At 45.5% G+C, this 27,842-nt stretch overlaps 1 protein-coding gene across 1 annotated transcript in view; it reads left to right on the top strand.

Moving 5' to 3' along the window:
* Positions 1–27,842, top strand: part of LOC144769271 (electrogenic sodium bicarbonate cotransporter 1-like) — a 584,697-nt gene that overhangs the window by 487,658 nt on the left and 69,197 nt on the right. Inside the window, exons 16-17 of the mRNA XM_078653329.1 lie at positions 1,610–1,788; positions 21,316–21,388. Of these exons, the coding sequence (XP_078509455.1) occupies positions 1,610–1,788; positions 21,316–21,388 (252 nt within the window). The remainder of the gene's footprint in view (positions 1–1,609; positions 1,789–21,315; positions 21,389–27,842) is intronic.

Raw genomic sequence — 27,842 nt, 5'->3', positions numbered from 1 at the left:
GCGGGCGTACAGGGTGACACCTTGTGTGACAACTGGGTATAGTCCTTTTGAGCAGAGTGCCATTGATGAAAGACAACATGGGTGATGCAGTGCCACACACCAGGAACTGGTTGAATGAGGGTGAACACTCAAGAGCAAATCGCCAGGGATGTAAATTACATCGGAGAGGCAGTTGTTGATGTGTATGACCGTCCATTGATGGATCAGCTTTGGTTTCATTCCAAAGCCACAGCGTCTCATCCTAACTGAGCCATAATGTATCATCTCCAAATATTAGTAATACTACCAGATTTGGAAGATTTGGCTGAAGAATTATCAAGCCCACAAGATACAATGATTTCATATGTGCAGAAGGATTTCTGGGTGTGACTTTGTTAATGCTTAAGATAGTCAGTGTAGGCAATCAGACATGATTATTTGTGTACCACTTATAGTGATACTTATCTGCATACTGATTTCTTCCAGCTGGTGCTAATCTGCGTATTGATTGATTCCAGCTGGTACGCTCTTGTATCAATTATAGTTTTATGCTTAAATTTAATGTTTATTTATCTTTTCATGCATAAATGTAGTTTATTCAATTAACCTTTGTTCTGTGTTTTAAGGGGGAAGATAAGCCATGACATAAGAGTTAGAGTCATCGAATGCGTTATCATATAGATTTTGATGACGTGTTAGAACCTAGGTAGTTGGGGAGTTAGTAGAGGATCGGGGCAGCGGAAGGATGTATGTTGTGATGCTGCCCTATCTGTGCTAAGTTTGAAACCTACAATAAATCTTTAAAATCTCAACAATGAGTGGAGCTTTCATTACATGGACGAAGAGAGTGAGAATAAAAGACAGAGAGAAACTGGTGGGGAGAAGAAACAAGAGTGAGTGGGTAAGGAAGGGTAAATACAAGATTTGGAAAGAGTGTAGAGAGATTGGCAGGAACGGAAGGAAAGCGAAAAGGGATGAGCAGATAACAAAACTAAGGATGGAGAAGAGACAGGTGTCGGGAGTATTCTGCCGTGTAAAAGAAAGCGAGGATGGATGGTGTCTCACATTCACTATTTCATTTACTTAAGTTTCTGTTGAGCTTGCTCGCAGTTAAGCAGAGTAGAGAATTATTTAGAAGTGAGTGGCAATCGATAATTTTCCCTGTGCCAGTGGAAGGGATAATTGAAGAAGAGAATTCACGAGTGGAATACCCTCTCCATATGTACAGTATGCAGGAGAAAGTGTCACTGGGAGATTCTTATAATTTTAAGTTTTTTAACTTAGTCGAGAAACAAGAAGCTTTTCCGCTGCACACTCTAGAAGGGCTTTATTCCATGAATGTAAATGCTTTGTTGTACTCTTTATACATCGTCACTCAAATAACACTCAATTTTTCCCTTCATTGAAATGTCACTAAGTACTCTGCAAACATAGAACTGTTCCACTCATGTTAAACAGCTGGCAGCTATGAAGCAGGCTGTCAGCAACGGGGGAAGTGTAAACATATTTGGAGGGTTTGAGAAGTTAACTATGTAGTAGAACTTTGAATTGGCTTGAAATGTCTCTTTATTTTAAAATTCTTGCAATGTAATTTACTTAATATAACACACGCGTGTTGTAATCTTTTCAGAAAGGGGCCGGATTGCATCTGGATTTCTTCTGCGTGGGTGTACTAATCATAGTCTCGTCGGTCACCGCCCTCCCCTGGTATGTGTCAGCAACCGTCATCTCCCTCGCGCACATGGACAGCCTTAAAATGGAAAGTACGATATCTGCACCGGGAGAGCAGCCGAAGTTCCTGGGCATCAGGTACTGCTCGGCGCCATGTTGCTAGTGCTCATTCCTCCGAGGTGGAAGTATTCCTGCCTGCGACTGCGTTCGAAGGGGCTTGAACTGTGCGATAGGCTGTTATTCCACTTACCGAGCGGGACACGTACTCATGGGAAATATAGAGGGATTTAAACGGCCAGCGCAGTAAACAGAGAGCGCTTGCAACGTGATCCTGCGCAGACACATTCCAAGGCCCTCCTATTTGCAGACCCACCACGGCTGCAGCTCCCAGCTCCAGTGCAAATCAATTACCTATAAATAAAGCGTGTCAAAACTTCCATCATGCAGCCATGGGTAACATGGTCTAGATAATTTGTTTTTAATTTCTTAGTTAAGAGAAAGAGGGGCACATGAGTTACGATTCAAATTGAATGTTACCAGGCGTATAACTTTAGCCTGGAAAAGGGGGTAAGCATACCTTAGGTGTGAGATTAAAGAGGTCTCATTCAGAAATATAGAACCTGCCTAAATGCACACACTCATGCATATGTTATCGCAGTTCTGTTCTAATTTCAAGTTAGTTACGCCAGTGACGAGATCTCCATGGGGTATATATGCCTTTTGGAGAGGCCTAGAAACTTCTGTGCAAATATGATCAAGTCAGGCCCAGCATCGGTGCTGATTCACAAACATTTGTAAATGATTTACCTACACATTTAAATTGCATGTGAGTGATTTCAGTAAAAATGTTGCAGAAAATGCTTGAAGGTGCACTAAAGTGCATGTGAATTGGCAAAGTGGACGTTGAAAGAGAAGACGTATAAGGAAAAAATGGTCTAAAATAAAAAAAGTTAAAAATGAAAACATGGTATAGCTGAATTTCCCTAACTTACACTTGCATACTGTAAGCAGTACATGGAGCAGAAAGAAGTTCACAAATTCCATTAAATTACCCTATTAATTCCCACAGGCATTAAACTATGCATGTATAAGTCATAAACAGTTATGAAAGAGACAAATTACAACAATGCACGAATGTCACATTTTACACCTGTTTTTGCGAATTGGGCCCTTTGTGTCTTTTAAATCCTTAACATATTGTGAACTGGCGAATAATTCATGTCAATTGGACCAGGTAACTGAGCAAAATAAATGTCATCAGCAAATTTGTCGTTATTTGTTTCTGTAGTGATCCTTTAGCAGTGGATCACACTGTAGGGTGGTTCCTTGCGTCAGTCATAACCACTTTGGCCCATTTAGTACAAGTAAATGGAGCCAATAATGCAACTTTACATGGCCTGCTGAACTTGAACAAACTCTTGTGAGAGCGTCCCTGGATTTCACTTACTCTCAGCATTCTTCCTATTTTGCCTGTAAATCATCAAGGGAACAAGGAAGCCCATAGGTAGTCTCTAGGGTTCTTTATGGCATTCTGTGATGTTTAATGCTTTTAAGAGCTTAATGACCCTGAGATCTTTGATTTTTAAAGTATACAATAAATATAATTTTTGAAGTATCAGACTTATTGGGAACCTCATAAATTCCAGAGACATTGCAAAACTACAGGGGTTTTCCAACACAAATAATGTAACACCCTAGGAAAACTAAAGCAATAAATCAGTTTGGAATATATCTGAATAGAAAACATTTTTTTTTAAATCTTACTACCCCGCTACCTGTGTATATATAGCCTGCAGCGAATGGCTTTTGGGAAGGGAGAGATTGTTCGTAGGTCAAATGATGTATCCTGTTGGAAAGGACTTCCTGACCCATCTGACACTGTCATATAGTTACTGCTTATCTATATATTGTGTTAAGTTAGCATGGGCTTATTAAATGTATAAACGCCATTTTTCCTTTTGCTGCTTCTGCACACGGCACATAATTGTTGATTTAGCTTTCAACCTAGAGGAGCAATGTGATTTATATGAGAATAATATGTTATTGCTCTGATATCAGCTTTGCTTAATAAACTATGTCTGTACAGAGAGTGCTGAAGCTTCAAGGATAACATGATACAGAATTGTTATGAGGTCTGATCTCCGCACCTTCATAGACATAACGTAAGTGCAGCTCCTGCCAAATTCTGGCTTTAGGCGCATTTTATATTGCTTTGCTTAGAGCACACACACACACTTGATGCGGTTCGCATGCAGAGAGCTGGTGGAAGTTGATGTGATCTCTTCATACTAGGATCTTGAGGTATGGGCCCGCCCTTCTAAAACCCAAAGGGACCTTCTTAGATATTAATATAATATGCTAGTTAGGGAGGGTGAGAATTAGGTGTTGTTAACGCTTATTCATTACAGCATATTAATATTCTGTCACCTTTTGCTTTCTATGGACTAGTAACTATGCTGATAACTTTGCTTCTGATAATATGTTTCCTTGTATTATCTAAGATACTGCGTTTGAGAAAACGGCATTAGTAAATAAATATTTCAAATGTGCACGTGTCCTCATTTACTCCACGTTCTGGTTTGAAATGATTATATAAGAAAGAGTGTTCATGTGTTCCACGTGACCTGAGGTATCGTAAGTTCATGTTCTGGTTTGTCTAATCATTGGAAGTTTGTTATGACCAATGAGACACTGTAGCTAGCCTGGTAAGGGGATTTTGGGTACTGAGGTGAGTTTTGGGTCACCCTAATTCGCCGAGGTTCCAAATCTCTATGCACAGTTCTGTGGAAGAACGGAAACCCTGCTACATGGCGCCCATACGTTGGTGGTCTTATATCATGACACTCGAGTAGTATATCATTCAAACCTTAACCCCTTCGCTGTAGTTTCCGGAAAACGGTGGTGTCGGACAAACCTACCTATTTTTGAAATAGGTCTTTTCAAGCTTGAATCTTTCTAAAACGGTTTCCTTGAATTACTACCCAGTTGTGCTACAAAGTTTACTTTGTTTTTCTAAGTTCCTTTGCAGTTATGGCCCAGCCAGTGGACATTCCGCAGCATAGTCGAATTGCTGTGCGCAATCATTTGCAGACTTACAATGTTCCCATTGATGGCTTGGCTGTGATTTTGGTGGTGAGTGCGGAAGCAGCTTACCCGTACGAACTCTTTTATTCGTGGGTGACGTTTCCGGCTGTGGACGCAAATTCGAATGTGTTCCACACTTACACTCCCTCTCCTGTGCCGGCTGAATATACTCCGTACAGGGCACTGGAAATACCTATTGATCATTGGCAGCATCGCGTTTGGTTTGGTGGCGCCCTACCCCATTCTTTGACCGCTCCGAGGTTAGGTCCTTTGTCCATTCCTGGCACAAATTGGCCTGTTTTGGCTGGATTTACTCCTCATCCTCAACACGGCAATTGTACCTTAGCGGAGGTTCGTAGACTACATGAAGTTTCAATTGCCCTGATTCGTGCGTTAGTACAATACATCGGTCGTCATCTCCCGGGTGGGCCCCCGGGGGGTCCGGCTCTTCCAGCGGGACAGGGCGGATTGAAGCTCAGTCCTGTAATGGTCAATGCTGTTATGGGTAAGCGTCCCCAGGACAAGGACGAATTTCCTTTCTGGCTTGCCGAGAAATTTGACCAGCTGGAAGCAGTATTTCCTAATACAACTCCTGGAGATAAACATAGAATCTTGACGATAAGTTTACCGAAAGATTTAGCACCCGAACTCGTTGACTGTGAGACCTGGGGCAGAACTTTTGCGGCTGTTTATGCACGGTGTTTCGGCACTCCATCTATGGCTGTACTGCCTACGATTGTTAAACGTGTTCAAGATGATCACGGACCGGAGGCGGCGGTTGAATTGGGTATGCGCCTGTGTGGCTCCTTTGAAATAGTATGCGACCTCATACTTGCTAATATCAAGGGGGAAGCAGTAAACTTTCAGGTGGCTAATGCTTTGGCAGCTGTCCCAGATGCCGATAAACCCCGCCAGTTAGCGAGGATAGTTGTGGCTGCTTATAAAACAGTGAGTCGCACTAGTAAGGGTCTAAAGCCTTTTTCTGTCAAAGAGAAAAAGCAACCTCAGGGGCAGCCTTCTGAGACAGAAGTCCAGCCCAAGTCCAAGAAACAAAATTGCCCGAAAAAGCAGAAACAGGGTAAGCAACAGCAGCAGACTCAAGAATCTAGTCCTGCGCCTCCAATGCCCGCGCAGCCAGAGCGTGTTTATGACTTGCGCGATCGCGCGACGATTAAATCACCTGATCGATTTCAGGTTTCTGATCAACGCTCTCCTCGTGCCTTTCAGGACTCATCGGCCCCGAAGACCGGTGGTGGAGGAGGCGGAAGAGGACGGGGTGGTCAACAAGGACGTGACCAGCCCCGCCAGACTGACGGTGCAGGGAAGCAGGAAGGCACAACGCCGAAGAGACCGTAGTTTGCTAAAAAGAAAGTCGTGGCTTTAACAGCGCATCGATATGCCACAGATAGTGAGAACGCGACTTCGGAATCTGACGTGGGCTCTGACCTTGCTGGACAGCGCGGCGGAGATTACCATTGTGAGAGAGGCCCTGCGTCCACTACTGAAGGTGACAGCGACTGATGTTTTTGTTGTAATAGAGACAGCTGATACGAGAGTTGCTCCCCCTGATAGACTTTTTGAATTTGTCCTGTTAATCGAAGGAGACATACAACGTACTGTAAAAGGGGTATTTTGGGAAAATCTTTCGTCTACGTATGACATTCTGCTTTCGGAGGCTGACTGGCCCCCACCTTTTGTCCTCGCAGCGCCGCGAGGGGAGGAGGTAATCCTCCCCAGTTTCGCGAACACTGTCTCGAAAGAGCATGCGCAGCATTTTGCAGAAGAGTGGGCTAAGGCTCTAGCGCCGGCTCTGTACCGCAACCAGTGTGGTTGGGATAAATTGTCCCCAAGCCACAAGATTCCTTTGCGGTCTCAGCCACAGCCTCAACCTCAATATCCCATTCGGCGAGAAGCCAAGGCTTCCGTCGCGGCTATCCTTGAACAATTAGAATATCAGGGTGTAATTGAAACTTGTGTGTCTCCAATGAATAATCCCCTTTTTACTGTGAACAAGCCGGACGGAACGTATCGTTTGGTTTTGGATTACAGGCATTTAAACTCGCATTGCCGTAACTGTGCAGTACAGAATAGTCACGGCTCTGCCCTGGTAGATAGTCTTGTGCGTAAGTGTTTTAAAACCACGCTTGACATTTCCAACGGTTTTTATGCCCATAGATTGGATGGTCTTAGTTCCCAATGGACCAGCTTTACTTCAGCCGGGGTGCAAAAACACTTTCGGCGTCTCCCGATGGGCTATAAGAATAGTCCTGGGATTTTCACTGCCCGCATCGTCTCTCTTTTGGAGAGGATCGACCCGGATGCTTGCTCGTATGTGGATGACATTTATCTCACAGATGACGAAATTTGGGAGCATCTGTGTCGAGTCAATAGTATAATTTGTAACTTCGCAGACATGGGTTACAAATTTAACTTTGCGAAATCGCACATTGCAGAGTACACAGTGTTGTTTTTGGGCTATGAGCTCAACAATGAAGATAGAGGTTTGGCTCCTCACTTCCTGGAGAAATGTGCACAGTTGCGCGCTCCGACAACACTGAAAAAATTACAGTCTTTACTGGGTTTTTTAAATTTCAGGAGAACATACATTCCGGAATATGCCCAGCGTATCAAACCTCTGTATGCTTTGATACAACCAACTTTTTCCAAATCTTGCTGGCTGCCTGAGCACTCAGCCGTCTTGCAATCTTTGCAGGCTGATCTGCTAGCTTCTAAATTCTTACTGACTCGTGATAACCACACTAACCTGGTGATAAGGATCATACCTGGGACGGTGGGTTTCACGTACCTAACTTTTTTTTTTTTTTTTTTTTTTTTTTTTTGAAAACCTTTATTGTACAGAAAGAGCTCACAAATACGGGCCTACAACCCACCGGGCTGGCCACCACAGAGCCGAATGTCAGGAGCAATGAACAGAGTATCACAGTATACAAAGGCAAAGAAACAGGAGAAATAACAAGCATCTTAGAGCAATCACAGGAGATAAGAATGAGAAAGGTAGTTTTCTTATTTTGTAAAGGACGGGTTAGGGAGTACAGGAATATGGCGGGCCGAGAGACAAGCCAAAGGGGCGGGGCCGCGGCGGGCAGCAATACAATGATCGTAAAAAACACAGGAGAAACAAATACGAAATAGGCATACCAATAAGCACCGGTCAAAACAACAGACATGAGGAAAGGCCATAGCACACATCGTCCAATGCCCGCCCACCGCAGCAACCACCTGTCCCACCGAACAGCACAGAAAAGGACCCAAATACAAGAACAATACGAAACGGACCCCCAATAAAAGAAAAGAACCCCGCATAAAGGGGGGGGGGGGGGGGGAAAGGAAGGGGGAAGAAGGAAAGGAAGGGACTCTTATCCAAACACCCGCCCCCGGGCGACGAAACAGGAAAACAATAACCCGGTACAAAATAGACATTAAAAATACAGAAAACACACCCAGCAAATCAGAATCATCGTGATACCGGAAAAATACCCCAGAAAGACACCAGGAGGACAGACGACGAGACAGAGCCCCGAAAGAAGGGATACACAAGGGCCATAGAACCAAAAAGGGAGAAGAAAGGAGGAAAAAGATCCCCCAAAAACAGCAACAGACCCCCCCACCCACCCCACAAGCCCACCCTACACCCCTGCAGAAGGCTACGGCCAACCCCCCAGCAGCGTGCCTGTCGCCCTAAATAGAACCCGAAATATAGGAGAAAGAAACAAGGTAGAAACAAAGGCAAAAAAGAAGGGCCAGGGAAAGGAAGGAACATTACACACGGGAGAGGGCAAAAAACAGTATTATCTGCAACCATCCCACCACCTGTGAAAAGGGGAGAGGCAGAGCCCACGGGAAGTAAACGACATCAGGATAAGTTTCAGGAGTCCCACAAAGTTACGCAACATCACAACAGCACATGTCGGTCATAGATCAAAAACAAGACTACCGCATATAATAAGTCATTTCAGCCCTGTCCGCTTTTGTCCAAGGTTGTAATCATCCAAACAAACAAAGTCCAAACGACGAGGGACACAGGGTTCAGGAGGAAATCCAGCGGCAGTCCTGAGGAGAAACGTGAAAGAAAATACGGAGGATATAAAAAAGTTACGGTACAATCTTCGCACCGCAGGCACAGTTCTATGGACAAGTCCAACGAGGCAAGCCCAGCTGGGTCGGCACAGGCGCCCCGGCCGGGGAGCCGACGTGATGAGAAACAGAAAGGATCATCGAGGCCTGGACAGGATGCAAACGGACCGCAGACCAGCGGCCGAGGCAACAAAGCAGGACGACGAAGGGCGTCGGAGAGTCTCCAATTCAAGGATGCGGTCTCCGCCGGAGGCACAGAGACCAGGAGCACACCAGCCGTACCCTGCAACAAGGAAGCAAAATCCAACGATGGGGGCCCGCATAAATCAAAAAGTGGGTCCGCCTCCACAGGGGAAACAGGCGCAGCCACGGAAGTCCGCCAGGAGTATAGTGCATCCAGGACAACTTGAAGTGCAGGAAACCCTTCACAAGAGCCGACATCCGGGCTGTGTGGCGGGCCCCCAGTGCTCGCCCAGGCCCGGCAGAGACTCCCAGGGTCGGCCGCCATCTTAGGAGCCCAGCAAGCCCTCGGTCGTCGGGGGCCCCGGCCGGAGCAACACCAAAGCAAAAGGAGGTCAGCCGAACTGCGGCGGGGAGCCCCAAGGCAGGAAGGAGACCCACCAGAAGAAGGATGTTCGGCGGCCCCCTCGTGCCGCCGGCCCCGTTCTCCGAGCCCGGGCGGAAAATCCAAAATGGCCGGGCCGGGGAACAAAGGGGGGACCAAGCCGGATAAATGAGGAGGCTCTCCCGCAGGAGGCAGCGTCCGCGCCCCGAGGCCCAGGCCAGTCGGGTCCGCCAACGGGCACAGCCGGCCTATTCGCACATCAGCCCCCGCAACCAGATCCACAGCGCCAGCAAGGGCCGACCATCGCGCTCCGTCACGTCACCGTCGCTGCCAGGAGGTCCAGGCCAGTCCGCCCCGAAGGCTCCGAGCGGGACCACCGCACAGGATCGACAGCACCCAGGATCACCGGAGCAACGGGTAAGTGTCCGCAAAGTGCCCGCGGTACCGAAACACCGCAAGGAGGGCTTCCCGGGGCAGGAGAAATACAGGATAATCGAAGAAAACAGGTGGTTGAACGGAGCCGAGCTAAAACGCGGCCATCACGGTCGCGAGCTAGGCTCCTCCCCCCACGTACCTAACTTTTAATGAAGGAGACACAGTACCTATTGCCTACAAGTCACACTTGTACACTTCGGCTGAAATGCGGTTTTCCACTGTGGAGAAAGTTTTAACGGCTGTGCAGATGGCGATTCTTAAGGAACGTGCTCTGTCGCAGGGAAAACGCATGTTGGTTGTTACACCCTGTCCTCATTTGGAGGCAGTTACAAAAGCCAGTGTACCAAATTCTAAAGCTTTGCACCCTCAGTGGATTCAATGGGCTGCTTCCTTGACGTCCACGGATGTCACGTTTATTTTCAATGCCTCATTACGGTCGCAGGAGTACTTGCAGTATGAATTTGTTCATCCTGCTCCTCTAGCAATGCGACCTTTGGAGGACTTCCATTGCATCATTTACACTGATGGTTCGGCGCAGGTTGCGCATGGCTCTAAACACGCCTACGTTTCCGCATGCGCCATTGTGGTCGGTGCCATGGTGAACGATGAGTTCAAGTCCAGGGTCGTGCACACGCACACTCTAGGGGACTGCACCGCACATTTGGCAGAGCTTCGTGCTCTTTTACTTGCGTTGGAGTACGCTGATCCTAGTGTGACGACTCTTATTGTGAGCGATTCTTACTACTGTGTCCAGTCTTACAATGAAAACTTGTTCTTTTGGATTCAGAATGAATTTTGTGATTCCAAGGGTAGCACAATAAAACACAAGATGATCTGGGTTCGAGTGGCTGAGCTTAAGGCTAATCTGCTACTTGTTTTTGTGATTCATACTCTCGGCCATCAGCGCATTGGAGTTCACGCTGTCGGTAACTCGCTTGCTGATGAAGCGGCGAAATCAGCGGTGTCTAAGTATTTAGTTGCAGCAGTTACACGGTCCAAAAGTAAGATTGATGATAACATCTTGGCGGCTGTTGCTGCCACTGAGAGGGGAGGTAAATATCCTACGGGGTTCCCTTCGAAGTACACATACCACTTAAGTCCCGAAAAGGTTCCTTTTGTGAAAATTCCTGATGTTGGTGAACGTTTAATTCCCAACTCGGATCGCAGAGCTGACTTGATTACAGCGGCGCATGAAGGTGTGGCGTCTGCGCATGCGGGCGTCTCGGCCACTGTAACTCAATTACAACAACGTTTCTGGTGGCGGGGACTGTACAAACAGACGCGTGATTATGTCCTTCAATGTGACATTTGCCAGCAGATTAAACCTTCGACTGCTACGCATCCGTCACAGACACAGTTGTACATATCTAATAAACCACTAGGTTGTGTTTATTTGGATCACTGCGGTCCTTTTTCCTCTGATACTGCGTATAAGTACATCTTAGTAGCAGTTGATTCATGCACACGCTTTGTGTGGGTCTGGCCCCATCGCAGCGCTGATTCACGGACTGTCATTAGAGATTTGCGTGTCTTTGTTGGGATTTTTGCCTGTGGTACCTTCCATTCGGATCAGGGTCCGGCTTTTGCCTCTAAGGCGTATAAGGATGCCATGACTTCGATGGGGGTCCAAGTCAAGTTTTCGTCTCCCTACAGACCTGAGGGTAATAGTGTAGTGGAGCGAATGAACCGTGATTTAAAGCAATCTTTGACAGCTCGAGTTATAGGCACTGGCAGAAACTGGCTGGCCCACCTCAATGGCGTGCAGCGTGCTCTTAATAATCTCCCTAGAAGGTCTCTGGGTGGGCGGACCCCATACGAAATGCTCTTTGGCATCAAGATGTACGTCCCTGACCTTGATGGTCTAGACTGCGTGGTTCGCGCCACAACCTTTGACGTAGATGAACATTGCAATGTTTTACAGGATCTACAAAAGACCAGAGACAGTCTTGCAAAGGAACATTTGCCCTCCACATCGGATGTTGCGTTGCAGATCCCGGTAGTTAGCTGGCTACCCAAAGTTGGAGAACTGGTTCGAGAGAAGATCGATAACAAGAAAGAATTTGGACCTTCCTATCGAGCTCCGGTTCCAGTCCTTGGAGTGAAGGGCACAAGAACAGTCATTTTACCCCCTCTTCCAGGTCGTAAGAAAAAGAGGTTTATCTCCATTGACAATGTCAAGATACACAGAGTGGCCGATTCTTCTTAGTATGACACCGGCTGTCTCCTGTCCTTCCATTGTGAGAAATTCAGTTTTGGCCACAGCTTCTAATCCTGAACCTGATGTGGCCATCGAATTACCTGCACTTTCCAGTCCTTTATTAAGTACTTTGCCTGGTACAGACCATGATGACATCGATTACACTTACCCCACTGACTTATCTATGCCTGACCTGCAAACACGTTTGGCCACTGAATCAAGATTTTCATTTGACACTGTTTCCATTGCCTCAAAGAAACCCTCACGGTTTGCAGTATATGCCGCTTTATTTAAAAAACATTTTTTGATTCCCCCTTGGACATACATTTGGCTGGTTCTTTTTTCCATTTACCTTTTTATGTCAATTGGATTTGTGTTTTATTTTTTTCGATTCATCAATGGACACTATATCGAGGAAAGAACATGCATTCGACATCTTAATGGAACTTTGGCCCCCCTTTCCTCGTCCCATTCAGCACACAGATTGAAAAGAGACTTGACATTTGTTAACATCACTGCTTGGCCAGTCCTTGATGGAATTGTGTGGGATGCAGTTAGGTTTCAAATTCATGGCCCTACAGAGGTTGTTAATGTCCCTAATGTCCTTAGAGTTAACATGGGGGATGTAGTGAAACAAAACATACGTTCTGATGATTGGGATGTCCAGGCCGTAGAGAGTTTGTTTTCTGATTTAAAATACTATGCTGCCTTTGATGCTGTGGATTTGTATTTAGAATCTGGTAATTATGGTGATTTATTTTGCTACCAACATTTTGGCAATCACTTCTTACATAAAACGTCTTCCAGAAGGAATGCTGTTAATTTTACGCAATGGGAGCATTGCCCAGCTCCTCAACAAGGCAGTTCAAATACCTTTTTGAAAAAGTACACTTATTTTACTGACTTCAATCAATCCAGTCCCGAGTCTTTTTATTTTAAAATGTCACAAAAGCCGATGTCCAAGGTTAGACTTACCGATACTAAATTGTTGTACTCGAAGTCCTTCCTGGATCAGTTAGCTGTTGGAGGCTACGAGTTATGGAAGGAATCTGTTGAACTTAAATCTGTTTGGGGTTCTAAAAGCTGGCAGGTACAAGGCACTGAGGCTTTGCACCGTGCATGCCTCATCCCAAATCATATGTTGTTTTTGAATGTAACAATTTCGCAAACAACATGCTTTGGATTGGCTACTTCTAAAAAATTAAATACTCCTACCTTCCCTGAATTGGATGACAATGGGGACTTCCATCTTTCTACTTTTCAATGGCCCTTACTCAAAATCATATTTAAGCGTGATTCCAGTGGACAGAGGATCGAATTCCGAATACGGTTTGGAAGCTTCAACAATCAAATAGCTCTTGACTGATAACAATTTTGACTCACAATCTAATATACACTAAATCGTAGTACAGCTCATGATATAATCCCAATCAATGAAACCACAAAGACTAGTGACACTTAGTACATTAGGTTTAAAGGAATGGAAACTGAGAGTGGAACTCCAAAAGGGAAAGGGACATAATTCCAACTTTAAGGATTAAAAATGTACCACAAATGTTGGTACCAACAACACTCATTATTTCACAAGATCTAACAAAAGAGAGATAGGAGACTTAGCCAACAGCACTCTCTCCAGCTCCCGCTAGTGTAACCTTGGAGCAGACGTTGAACTTACCCATAAGATCCCAGAAAAGCCCCATTTAAACCACAACGGTCCACTGCTATTCACAGAGATTAGAGCTTTCTCAGAAGATCTAGCTGATCAACGAACAATCAAAAAATGGGAGGAGGACACATATATCAATTGAACTTTTCCAGGACAGTTGCTGTGGCAAAAACCAATTAGATTTAAAGTCTTGTAAATTTCAGGAGAAGGTGGAGAAGGCCAATCAAAAGCGAAGACAGAGCACTCTTTATTCCTTTTTGCTAAGTGTTGGTTGACATAAAATAAGATTGGAAATTCTACAGAGGATGATGAACTCAACAGCTAAACATTTAAGATCATTGAAATATGCTTTAATGCCTTCATTAAACAGCTCAGAAAAGACAAATAAAAGGGATATATTCAATACCAATCAATAGAACAATCCATGAGAGGGAAATAGTCCAGTATCTCACATTAATTCCAATGCTGGAGAAAAGCATATGTTAGACAACCCTTAGATAGAGAAGGTTATTGGATCTATACAAATAACTGAAACAGCAGATGAGAAGGCTAAGGGCCTGATTCCGAATTTGGCAGACAAGGTACTCTGTCACCAATGTGATGGCATACCTTGTCCACCAAACTCTTAGTCCACCTGCTCTAATGTAAGCTGGTCAGACCATAAGCCATGGCCTCCTTGTCTTTGTCACCAGGAAGCCTACTCTGACAGCCTGACACAGTACAGGCTGGTAGTGTAAGTAGTGTAAGTACACCCCAGAATCCCCTTATTTAGGGCTGATAGTCTGATATCCTTTTTTCTGTCCATCATCACCAGGGTAGACCTGGTAGTAATGAATATAATAATTAAAATAATGGCCACTGCAAACTCCCTGGTTGTGGGGGTCATTAGCTACTTGTTTTTCAAAATAAACCCCCACGCTTGATGGACACCTGTCAAAATTGACAGCAGCCGTCCACCAAACGTTTGGTTCGATCAACACAACCTCTGTTGACAAATTACAAAGGGAAAAAGCTAAATTTCATCAGAGAGGAAGAAACCTAGTAGCGCATTTGTTTATTTACAAATATTCAAAAGCAGGGAGAAGGCAGTTAGCTAAAGCCATTTACCCTCATTTAAAGACTTACCCTTTAAGGTTCAATCAAATGTCTCTCGTGAAAAGGCCTGCATACTGTGGCAGATGGGCCAGCTAAAAGATTTAAAAGAAAAGGTGCCAATGTAGAGACTGAGGTGGTCTGATGACTCCAGTTCAGAATTGTGAGAAAGTGCCATCTTTCTTGCATTGGTATACCCCCACTTTTTTCTGAACTGCTGATGTGCTTTGACTGAGTGTGCCCTGGGCTCCTGCCAACCAGGTACCCAGGGCCTGTGTTCCTTCCCTAAAACTGTGTTGAAACTAAAACCCAATTGGCATGTCTGGCCACCTGTCAGCCCCTACTAAATGGTACCCTAGGTACCCACGGCATGGTGACCAGAGAAGGCCCCTAAAGGGTTGCAGAACTTATGGTGCCACCCTTAGGGGCCCTGTACCCTGACACCTTTGCAGGCTGAGTGTCTAGGTACAGAACTAAACAAAGAGTCGACATGGCACACATCCCTGTGGGCCAAGCCCACACACCCACTGCCCTGGCGTACATCAGTCACCCCTCTAGCTGGGTGCCCTATGCCAGTCGTGTGGGCACAGGTGCATGAGCCCTGTGCCCCTACAGTACCCAGGGCCATTCCTGGGCACTGTAAGTGCAGTGATGCCATTAAGAGTATATGGTGCTGGAAGGTCGTTATTACGAACTCCCCAGCACCATAATGGCTATACTGAAGACGGACAAGTTGGGTATCAAACTTCTCAGCACATTAAATCCACACTGAAGCCAGTGTAGGATTTAATGTAAAATGCACCCCAGAGGGCATTTTAGAGATGCCCCCTGAAAACCTAACCTAAAATCCACGTCTGGTCCGAGTGGCTGCAGAGGCTGCCACACTGCAGACATTTTGCTGGACCCTTGGGTGGAGAGCCCCTCCCTCTCCTGGGCCTGCAACAATGCACATCCAGGGCGAGGTGCTTGGTCTCCTCCCCCAGGATGGGCAGGGGGAAGCTTCAAAAGGCATGCCGCTTTTCTGAGCTTCTCCAGGCCACTTGCTGTACTCAGCAACTGGCCCCCACCAGTTCTAAACCCCCACTCTGGCGGGGAGACTGGTGGGAAACCCTACTTCAGGAAGGGGGGTGTGCCAGCCTGTGCTGGCTAGGGGATGTACCCACCCCAGGACATGGACCTTTTGGTCCCTGCCCTTGCCCTACCTGTAACGCCCCTAAACTTAGTATTTAGGGTCACCCTGAACCTTCCTTCGGGGGATCCCGATAAGAAAAGAAAGAAAGAAGATCAAGAAGAGGAAGACCCGCCGTGCAGCTGCTCACAACAGGACGACACCAACTGACTTGGACCCAGCCCTACCGGCCTATTGATCCTGGAACCTGCTCCTGCTTATTCCTGGTGACTCCTGCGGACAGCAACCTTGGGACACCCGGAGGACCTGCCTGCCTTGACCCTCTTAAAGACTGGGACTCCCATAAGCAGAGGCTCTGCTTCAACAACCAACCCCTGGTGCCAGCCAGGAAGCTCAAGACCTGCCCACTCTGCACACGCCGAGCCTGGCCCATGCCCGAGTGATCCAAGACCACGAGGATGTCTCCCCGGCGACTGGTACCCAAAGTCCATTGCCCAAAGACCCTCCTCGACGAACCAGATGACGCCTGCAGCCTCAGAACCAGGGAACCCTCCAACCGCGACCAGCCGAGTGTAAGATTTCCCGACACCCAAAGACACCCCTGCACCCGGCGTCCTGCGGCTCCCTGTGCCCCCCTTTGGGGTATCGGCCTCTTCTCCAGGAGCCCAACTTACCTCTTGAAGTGGTGGTCGCACATGAAGAATCACCGTCCCTGAGTCTGCAGCCTTTGTTCCCTTTTTACCTTTCCCGTTGACTAACATTGAGCACCCTACGGCTCAAAAGCACCCTGCACCTAGCCGCCTGAGTGCCTCTGGCAGTGCAACCTTTGCCCTATCCTACTTCCCCATTTGCCCTGAGCAAGTGACCAGGAGCCCAGCTCCCACGGCCGCGTGGCCTGCTAGCCAGCAGCCACCAACCGAAGGCCCCCTGCCCCTCATTGGTAAAAAATTGGGCCTAACTACCTCTGCACCCGGCTGCCCCTGTGCCGCTGAGGGTGCAACATCCACTATGGCGGGCAAAACCTGATGGGGGGGGGGTGTCCGGTATTTGTTGGGGGGTGGTGGGGGGGATTGGGTGTGTTTCATTTTTTCTCAAGGCAACGTCTTGTTTTACTGCTGGATCTGGGTATTGTGTTCATTGGGGGGTGGGTTCTGCATTTACTTCTGGGATGGGGGTAGGGGGTTGAAGTTACTGTGTTGGAATAGTAACGGGTTGGGGGATAGGATAAAACGTGGGGTAGTGTTGCAACTGCTGAGACGCCTTTCCCCTGATGTAGTGTTACTGCAAGAGACACATCTGATCGAAAACACATGCCATGCTATGAATCGGCGGGGATATCGTCTTGCTGCACACTCCGGATTCACAACTGGTTCTAGGGGGGTGGGTATTCTAGTTAAGGGCTCCCTCCCCCTGGAGATAGACGACATACTCCTCGACGACAGGGGGCGCTATGCTGCTCTCACTGGTAGGTGGGAGGGGAAGACTATCTCACTGCTATCTGTATATGTCCCACCTGGTCTGCAGACTACGACTTTTGCTGACTTGGTTAGAGTAGTTCTGGGGCTTCCAGATGGCATTCTAGTGATGGGTGGAGATTTTAATTCAGTCGTCTCTGGTAGGGAGGACCGCTACCCCCCCCAGGGACCTCACGTGATCACAGTCTTGGCTGAGTGGCTTTCTGGAGACGCTGGAACTGGTAGATTGTTGGAGGCTGCTGCATCCGGGACAGGCGCAATACACCTTCCTCTCTGGTGCTCACGGTAGTCACTCTAGACTTGACTATGTTTTGATGCCGGCAGCACAGGCCTCGTCAGTTAGGGAAGTTAGACACCTGGCTTGGGGTAGTTCAGATCACTCCCCACTGTGGCTTTTGATGGACACGAAGACGGGGGCTGAGGGTCGAGTGGCCCCGATTAATCCTTGGTATCTCCGTAACCCCAAAACTCGGGCAGAGTTGGTCAAGTCTCTGGATCAGTATTTTGCTGAGAATGTGGGGTCCGTATCCTCTTCTGTTTCACTGTGGGAGGCTTTCAAGACGGTTATCCGTGGACAGGCGCTATCGTTAATTGCTGGTGCCAAGAAAAGCAAAAATGAGGCGGTGGTCCGCCTCGAGACCGAAATAGCTGAGCTGGAAGGGGATTTGGAGTTGGGTATCACTCATGATAGGGTTCATGTCCTCAGTCTCAAACAACGGGATTATAGGGCGTTGGTAACGGACGCCGCTAGAGTTATGAGTAGAGAGCAGCAGGGACGGCTGTATGATGTGGGAGACAAGGCTGGGAAATTGATTGCTTGGTTGGATAGAAGGGAGAGGGCGAGTCGTGTGGGTCCTGTGATTGAGAGAACTGATGGAGTGCGTGTACCTGACCCCATTGAGATTGTTGAGTGTTTTGCTGAACATTTTCGAAATGTGTATTCCCCAGTTTCCGATAGGCCAGAGGAAGACTCGCATCTGCTGTTACGAGATATTGCGTTGCCTTGCCTGTCGGATTCAGATAGGGACCTGATGGACGCGCCATTTTCGGTTGACGAGGTGGCACTCGCTATTCGTTCTGTCCGTTCGGGAAAAGCTATGGGCCCTAATGGTCTCCCCATAGAGCTTTACAAGCTGCGTCCTGACAAAATGGCGCTGTATCTTCGTGATATGTTCCTGGAATCGTGAGACATCGGCTCCCTCCCCCGTGATCAGCGACTTGCGACCATTGTGGTGATTCACAAAGAAGGGAAGCCGCGGGATCGCTGTGCATCTTATAGGCCTATTTCGCTTCTAAATGCGGAGCCCAAGATTCTCGCAAAGTTGCTGGCAAACCGCTTAATAAAAGTGATCAGTGACCTGATCCATCCGGATCAATCTGGTTTCATTCCACATCGAAATACAGCATTGAACCTGCGGCGCTTGCATGGCGTTCTCGCGAGAGCAGCGCCACTGCGTGAACCGGCCATCTTGGCTTCCTTGGATGCTACGATGGCCTTTGATACAGTGGAATGGCCGTATCTTTGGGCTGCCCTTGCAAAGTTTGGTTTCGGTTCTGGTTTCATTAGCTGGGTGAAACTTTTGTATGAGAAACCACTGGCTCAGATTGTGGTGAATGGTCGGGTTTCTAAGTCCTTTGCTCTTGGGAGGGGCACGCGGCAGGGGTGTCCGTTGTCCCCGCTACTTTTTGCTCTCGCCTTGGAACCCCTGGCGGCTTGGCTACGGTGGGAGCCATCGAAGAGGGGAAATAAAATAAATAAATAAATAAATAAATAAATAAATCATACTAACTATTGAAACGTAATTACTTACCTGCCTTAAGTAGAGATCCCAGTGCAGGACCTAGGAGCCCAGTACTGGATTACAAAAGTAATGAGAACATACTTCACCTGTAACCTGAATTTTCTCCCATTGGATAATATTGCCAGATTTTCACTGAAAAGTTTCTAAGTGTGAACTTTTGAAATACCTTTTCATTCCTTAAAAATCATTGCAATAACCAAAACGTTTTTACTAAACTGTTTCCAGCTTAGACCCCAGGACTGAATCTAGGATCCAGTCTAGGACTTACAAAAGTAATCTACAAAGTAATCAGCTGTAATTATGTAGAAAAACCCATTGAGCTCAATGCTAAATTGTGTGTAGAATTGTGTTGCCTATTGCGACCCCTGTACCTATTGTGTTTACAAAGTCATTGCCTTTCTACAAAGCAATAACCTGAGATTACTCATCACTGAGAAAAGTATATTTTTAAACCTGTTGGTTCTAAAAATAAAACAACTATATCTTTGGATATAAAAACAATTGGCCTGGGCTTCAGTCCTTGAGTGTGTGAAACCTTTTGCTGGCTGAGTGTGCACAACAAATGCTTTACACTGTCCTCTGGTACTGCCTTACTGCTCGACCAAGCTACCACTTTTGAGAGTAAGGTCAGTCCTGACTTTAACCTCTGTTATACCTCTGGGATTTGTGGACTCTATACACACTGTACCTTATGTTGGTCCAGTATATATAGAGCCACTCTCTCACAAGAATAGTCTTGGGAATGGTATGATGCTCTTTTTACACTCTTTTAAAGAAGACAGTTGAATTATGATAATACACTTGTGGGATCTGGCTAGGTTATTACATAGACCCAAGAACGTGAGGGCTTCCTCAGGAGATAGGATGAATGACTCTATGTCATAATGGGAGTCGGGAACGGGTTAGGAGGGAGATTATGAATTTGAGTTTACTGATATCATCTTGGAGTTGGTTAATTTTAAAAAGTTGGGAATAAAATGTTGTTTTAGCAGAGAAAAGGAAAAAACTTGTAAACAAACAGCTGATAATGATAGGCAGTCATGAAATTAGAATATGCTCTTGGAATTTTAAGGAATTATGGAATAACATTAAGTGAATTAAGATATTATGATATTGGGAACACAAGATTTTGACATTTGACTTAATATGCTAAGCATAAACCCATCTTTCTCATACCGAGTCCCAGAAGTATCTTAAACTTGGGTGGTCTTTGGAGACATTCTCATATGAACAAATGCTACACATTCGCGGTTGCAACATAATTATTGGTACAAATTTGAAGTGCAATCAATTAAGGTTAAATCAGATAAATGGAGAGATGATTGATTCTAGACAAATATTTCCAGGGCATTAAGATTAATATTGTTGCCTTATATGGTCCTAATTCTGATGACTCGGCAAGTCTTCAGAATATGAAGACCTAATACCTCTTACAGGATCATTTATTATAACGGGGACATTTTATCCTTCCTCAAAATTTGATTCTAGATAAAACTTTTAAAGCAACTTCAGACTGCCTTCCCAAATTAAGGATATGGGATAAATGAATAATCTTTGTTTAATTGGTGTATGGCGAGAAACCTATGAAGAGAAAAGAAAATACACCCTCTGCTTTCATAATTATCACTGTCATTCATGAATAGAATATTTTTTGATTTCTTTGGACTTGCAAACTCAAATAAATTCTAACATCATAGCCATCAAAGTTTGTCAAACAATTAATCAATCTCCTTTTATACTTAAATTTTCTGTGGAACCGCTTACTCGAAGAGTGACTTAACATTAGCAGAAATGCATTCACAGAAGATGCTATTTGAGATTACATATTTATCAACACCAAGCAGAGGGCTGGAGACCATGATCCCTTCAGTCAACGAAGGGTGGACTCTTCCTGATTTAAAGCTATATTATTGGGAAGCTCAATTAGAAAGATTGAGATTCATCAAGTGCTTAATGTGTTTCAGGGTTATGAACTGGTCATGCTGTGGTCTAATGCTTCACCAAAATGAATTATGGTACATTGTGAATATAGTTTGATATTGGATGTTGGTGCTGATTTCAGACATTATAAAAAATTGATTGATCTGTTCTTTTTAACAACAAATGTAAATGTAATTGTTTTTAGGGAACAAAGAGTGACTGGACTTATAGTCTTTATCCTTACTGGAACGTCCATCTTTTTGGCACCTGTTCTCAAGGTACTTTTTCATGTATTTTTAAACTACATTTATTGTTTAATTGTAATTTATACAAATTGGTTTTCATAAAACAATTCCAGAACAATTGGTCTTTAAATTGGGACAATTACAAAAATCAAGGTCTTTTAATGTGGTATATAAATTTATATCTTTGACTTATTATCCACTGAGACAATCTGGGCACCTGAGGATGCACAATAAATGTAGTAAGTTAAGATGTATGGGCAAATGAAAACTGTATATATGCAGCATGAACCCTTGCAGTTTATGAACTATACGTAGAGGAGTGCATCCAATTATTTCCCATTGCCGACTGATTATTACTGAGTGTGTGGCATATTGCTGACTATCAATGAAGATTGTTCTCACAGTTTTTTATTTAATTTCTTTTAATTTATTATGAATCTATATATTCCTATTGCTTCTCATTGTTTGTCTTACCTAACATATTATCTATTAATTGATATATTATAGTAGTTTTCAAAACGTTTTTCATTGTTGCTCCTTTTTATTTGAATACTAATGAAGATATTTCCCATTGTACAACGAGTACAAAAAAAACATTGCTTGATGTTGAGCTATAATCAGTGACAGTGTGAGTGAATATATGACTTACAACTAACTGACTGATCTTCATATGTTACTTTCTGACTATTTTTCAGTCCATGCTTCTTATTATACAGGATTGTTCTCTTTCTTATTGCTGACATGTGTAGTACAGTTGACTCATTAATATTTTAAAATGCATTCCATCAGACATCTATTCACCCAACATATTTCACAGCTCTAACCAAATTGTTGACAAAATGCACTCTCAGTAGGTGATGTGGTCGAGCAGAGAAAGGCTTCAATTGGGGGGAAGTGTAGATACAGATCAGGGAGCATGACTCATAACTCAAAGTGCATGAAGTAATGTCAATAAATCAATGTCCAGCCAAATACTTGCTTTTATATGAAAAAGAAGTATTTTATTTCTAACCCTACACATACAAAGGAATAACAACATTCGTAAGCTACAACACAATCCCCTTGAGGTTGGGGCTCTAGTGTTTGTCAGGCATAATCCTGTGTCACCCGTTTCCTTGTAATGTGGTTGGGGTCAGTGGCGTAACACAGGCCCCCGCAGCCCCCGCGGTGTGGGGGACCTCAAGTTCAAGAAGGCCCCTTCAACACAGTACTCTGCCCGCAGAGCTCCTTCATGGGTCTGGAGGGGGCCCCTCCACGTACCTTTCAGGGGGGCCCCCTCAAGCTTCATTATGCCAGTGGTCAGGGTTATTCCTGAGTCACTGGTGGCTGCATCCAGGGAATGCTCACTAGTAGGCCGTACTCAAGAGTTCCCCCTTGAATCTTAGAAATTTGTCAAAAGTGTCTATTGTGCTGCAGCACCTCCAGCAGCGAGTTCCCTGGGGCCCAACAGGCCCAATTCAAGTCTTACCCTCTCCTGCAGTACGGAACCATTCAGTGTGTCAGCGGGTGCCCTGACCACGGGCCTATGACAGTAGAAATCTGAATTTGGAATCTATACAACAGTACATTTGGACACTTAAGATAGGGTACACATCTTTTAACATGCAGAGGACTTTTCCTTCCCAATATTCACTTAAAAATAACAAAAAAGCTGTGCCACAGATTTAATTTGCTCTCATTCTTCCTTAAGCATCCTCTGTATGACTGGAGTCTATTCAGATCTTCCAGATAATGACAAGCCCTTGGACAAGTCTAAATTCCTCCTCTGGAGCATGGGGGTCCCTTGCACGAAGAATGCCTGGGTACTAAACGTAGTACCAGATGACTGGAGGGGAGCAGAATAAGTAACACCCTGCTGCAGTGTTCAAGAGAAAAGAAGAGGCGTGTTGGTTATCATAGCGCCTTCCTATTAATGGCGTCAGGGAAATGGAGTCAAAGAGAAAGTTGGCACTCACTCCTGCCGGTTGTTGAAATCGCTGTTACTTCACAGCGAACCAAAGGACCCCAAGGAATTCCCGCGACTCATGGTCCTTTCAGAGTCGAGAAGACTGGGGAGGAGAAATGAGGCAAAATGCGCAGGAGAAGCGGGGAACGCTTCCGCACCCTGCACGAACCTAAATACCTGAAAAGGGCTCCTTCGTCCGTGAACTCCATAGCGTAGGTGTAGAAACCAAGGTCAATGAAACTCACGGTTCTGAAAGTTGCAGGGAAATGCCTTTTGCTTCCGTAGATGTAAACACGCTCAAACTCCTGCGGGAAATGCCATCCCCTGAACGTTTGCCAATGAACAGGGAAAACCGGGAAGTTCGTCAAGCCCCATATGTAGGAAGAGGCAGGGCTTTATAGCCAGCACATGTTGCTGCCCCATGGCATTCTGGGCGCTGTAGTTTGTTGTGACCAGCGCTCTGTTCTTTGCTGCCTTGTTCTCCCGGAGCTTGTACATGCCCGCGCCACCAGGTGTGGAATGAGTAGACAACCCTGAATCCCAGCTCCGCCTGAGGATCGCGACAGTAGCAGCTATCTGTTTCGGCATTCTTAAGTAGCTACAGAAAAGTTTGAAGTATCTTTCAACCCCTGCCCAAAGAACGGGAGTCCAGGCTCTTGTAATATCCAAGATTGTCTACAGCAACTTTCTATATTTTGGGGCTACCACTTCCCAGCGTAAACATCTGCGGACTGTACAGAACACGGCTGCGCAGCTTCTTGTCCATCTACCCAGATTCTCTGCATCCACCAGATTGTTACACACTCTTCACTGGCTGCCAATTGCACAGTGGGTGCAATATAAAGCCTTATGCTATATACATAAATGTCTCTTCCAAACAGGGCCTATGTACCTGAGACCTTTGGTATCTTGGTACACACCTAAACACATGCTCCGCTCTAGCCATCTGGAGCTGGCTGTAGTCCCCAGATTCAAGCAAACCCACCAAGGAGGACAGACGTTAGCAAATTTGGGTAAAAAATTGTGGAATACCTTGCCACAATCATTGAGAATCTGTAAATCGCTCACAGCCTTTTGCAAGCTGCTGAAAACATAGTTGTTCCCATTTTCTTATTAACAGTTTTCTTGGCCTCAGTAATCCTAGTCTAGTGAAGTGGCAACATTGGGAAACCTTTGTTGGGTAGCCATCCGCTTTACAAATTGCATAAATAAATACATGAATGCGCCGGGGGTTATACACGGCGGGTTGTAGGCTTTCTCACAAGATCAGACCCTGAAAGATGATTACCGTCCTGGAGCAATTCAATTGGTATTGTCTTACATGCATGATCAATGACTAACCACTTGTAAAGATTTTGTAGTTAGAAGAACTGCTGTAAGTGACCTAAAGCGGTACAAAAGGGGGTGGTGATGGACGGAGCATCAGAACCAATCAAACACTCACACCCAGTCAAAAGATCTAGGTTTGATCCATCACCGTTCTTTAGCCCACTCTGCCACCCCAGTTCAGACATGGCTATATGCAAATCAGTCTGACCCTGTGCCTCATGGAAACAGTCCAGCCCGAACTGCCAAGCCATGCCTTCCCTGGACCGGAAACAAGCTTCCGAGGACCGGTTTCTGGCATTCCAGCCGTCTTCAGTCCGGCTTGCTTGAATCCAGTGGCAAAGTGAGCAAGGGACTCACGTCTGAGCATACCCTGCCACACTTATGGCGGCCAAAAGCGGTACAAAAGGGGGTGGTGATGGACGGAGCATCAGAACCAATCAAACACTCACACCCAGTCAAAAGATCTGGGTTTGATCCATCACCGTTCTTTAGCCCACTCTACCACCCCAGTTCAGACATGGCTATATGCAAATCAGTCTGACTCTGTGCCTCATGGGAACAGTCCAGCCCGAACTGCCAAGCCATGCCTTCCCTGGACCGGAAACAAGCTTCCGAGGACCGGTTTCTGGCATTCCAGCCGTCTTCAGCCCGGCTTGCTTGAATCCAGTGGCAAAGTGAGCAAGGGACTCACGTCTGAGCATACCCTGCCACACTTATGGTGGCCAAAAGCGGTACAAAAGGGGGTGGTGATGGACGAAACATCAGAACCAATCAAACACTCACACCCAGTCAAAAGATCTGGGTTTGATCCATCACCGTTCAAATCAGTCTGACCCTGTGCCTCAGCCTCTAGGCCCATAGGAATCAATGGAAACGGATTGCTTAATTGCGATTCGCAAATTGTGAATCGCAATTAAGGAAAATTAAGAAATCGCAAAAAACATTGATGCATGTGGCCGTTAAAGCGTTCCAATACCATTAGCTGGTGTTAGCACTATGGCAATATGGAGGACAGAACAAGTGCTCCAATACCATCAGATCATGCAACAAAAAAAAGCAGAAGCAATGAGGGAGGTAGTGGGGGGAGGGGTAATGCAGGAAAGCAGAAGGGGATGGGGAGATGGGGAAGCAATAATGGAAAAGGGCGGAAGGAAGCCACAAAGAAGTGAGAAAAAATACCTAAATTGAAGCATGATCAGCGACAAAAATAAATATAAGTAAGTAAATTCTTTCTTGTATAGATACTTAAAGCCATTACAAATAGGGTACCACAATAAAAAGGGAAGGACAGGAAGGGATTCAAAGTGCATAATACAAAAAACTATAAAATTGGCGGTACGAACATTTAAAATTAATAAAATGCTCTATAGGCTGTTGGGGAGATCATAGACTTGCTATACTGGTACTGGCAATAGTCTAGCTATTGCATGGATGACCCCGTATGCAAAGTAAATGCTGTAATTAAAGTCTGTCTTAGATCTCAATGAGGTACTGTTGCCGTTAGAGAGCTGTTTTAAAATGTTCATAAATTTAGCACATCTCCCCAGCACCAATGGGGACCTGCTACTAAAATAAATAAAGGATGCTTGCCTGCGGGTGCGTGCACACTCGGCCACAAAAAGCAGTTTGAGCAAGAGTCTCCTTTGATGATCTGAAACAGGCGGGCTGCACAGAAGGTGAGCCCAAGATTCTTGATCTTTGTGACATAGCCTGCAGGCACTATTGTCTCGCAAGCCTGCCCAGACTGGATTAAATTATTTTATTGGTAGGGCTAATAATCTCATATAAAGGATCTGGGCCTGTGTTTCTGCATCAATAGGGATCCGTGAAATAAGATTGTGGTTTCCCCACATATTAGAAGTCATTCAAAGGCTGGCCCAGCACAGAACTGCCAACCGCTGATGGATCCTGTTCCTAGAAGGCCACTTTCATTTGTTTGTTAATAGCTGTCTTTCATACAGAGTATGGGACAGCCCCATCCGCAAAAACCGCCTCTTCTATCTTGAGTGTCTGGATCGCTTCTCTAAATTGAATTGACCATGGGTTACTGGATCATAGAGGGTTTTTAACAGGCTTTTTATGGAGTTTGTGGGAGCCATCCTGAACTTGATGTAATACTTTAGCAGGGATGCTTTACACTCAAGAGATTGAATTACAAGCCCAAACTCTAATCTTTATCTGGAGCGTCTAGCATTACATGGTTGCAGAAATAATTTCTTATATGCTCTACAGTGACATACCTCCAAATGAATATGTAATTGTGGAATGTAACTGGTGAGCACTTAAAGCGTTCCAGTACCATCAGCTTGTGTTCAGGCTAAGGCAAGACAGAGGACAGAGTGAGCCGTTCAATACCATCGGATAGTGCAAAAGTATAAACAAGTGCTGTTCATGTTTTAACAACTTTTTAAGAAATGCATTGGTTTATGTACACATGCATGTATTTTAGCGGTATGTGTACAAGGGCGACCATGGCAAGCTCCAATACCTTTGGATCGTACAGAAAAAAATAAAATTTAAAGCAGCAGCTATGGGGAAGGTAGTGGGGCTACTGGTCAAGCAGGGAAGCAGGAGGGGCTGGGGTGATGGGCAAGCAACGACAGGAGAGGATGAGAGGAAGCAACAATGAAGTGGTAAAAAAAGACCGTAATTGAAACAGCATCAGCAACAAAAATGGATGTATCATTGTGAAATGTAACTGGTGGACACTTAAGGGGCTACAATACCATTGGCTTGTGTTCGCACTATGGCAATACCGAGGATGGAGCAATCGCTCCAATACCATCGGATCGTGCAAAAAACTAAAAATAAACAAGTGCTGTTTGTGTTTTAAAATCTTTTTTAAAATGCATTTGCTTATGTACACACATGTATTGTTAGTGGTGTGTGTGTATGAGTACAAGGGAGATGGCCTGAAAACACAAGTACTCCTATGGAGTGCTTGAAAACAAAGAAAAATATAGCTCCACAAACCGGAAGCAGTGTAAGGAGACATGTACTTGGTCCATGGCTATGGCAGGGCCAAACACAAGAATAGGGCATGACGCCTGCGTGCCATGACGAATGCCATCAAAGAAAACGAGAGCGACGCTGAAGTTTGCCAATTGTAGGAAATGTGCAACCTGTAAGCCCACAGATGGATACAACATGTCTCTTCGGAACAGTGCATTCACTGTCTAGCTGTGCCACACATATGCTGTCTAGCCGAGGCCT

Source organism: Lissotriton helveticus, chromosome 7 (assembly GCF_964261635.1).
Source record: "Lissotriton helveticus chromosome 7, aLisHel1.1, whole genome shotgun sequence".
Lineage (NCBI taxonomy): Eukaryota > Metazoa > Chordata > Amphibia > Caudata > Salamandridae > Lissotriton > Lissotriton helveticus.
Note: the sequence above shows the minus strand (reverse complement) of the source record. Positions and strands in the feature narration are given on the sequence as shown.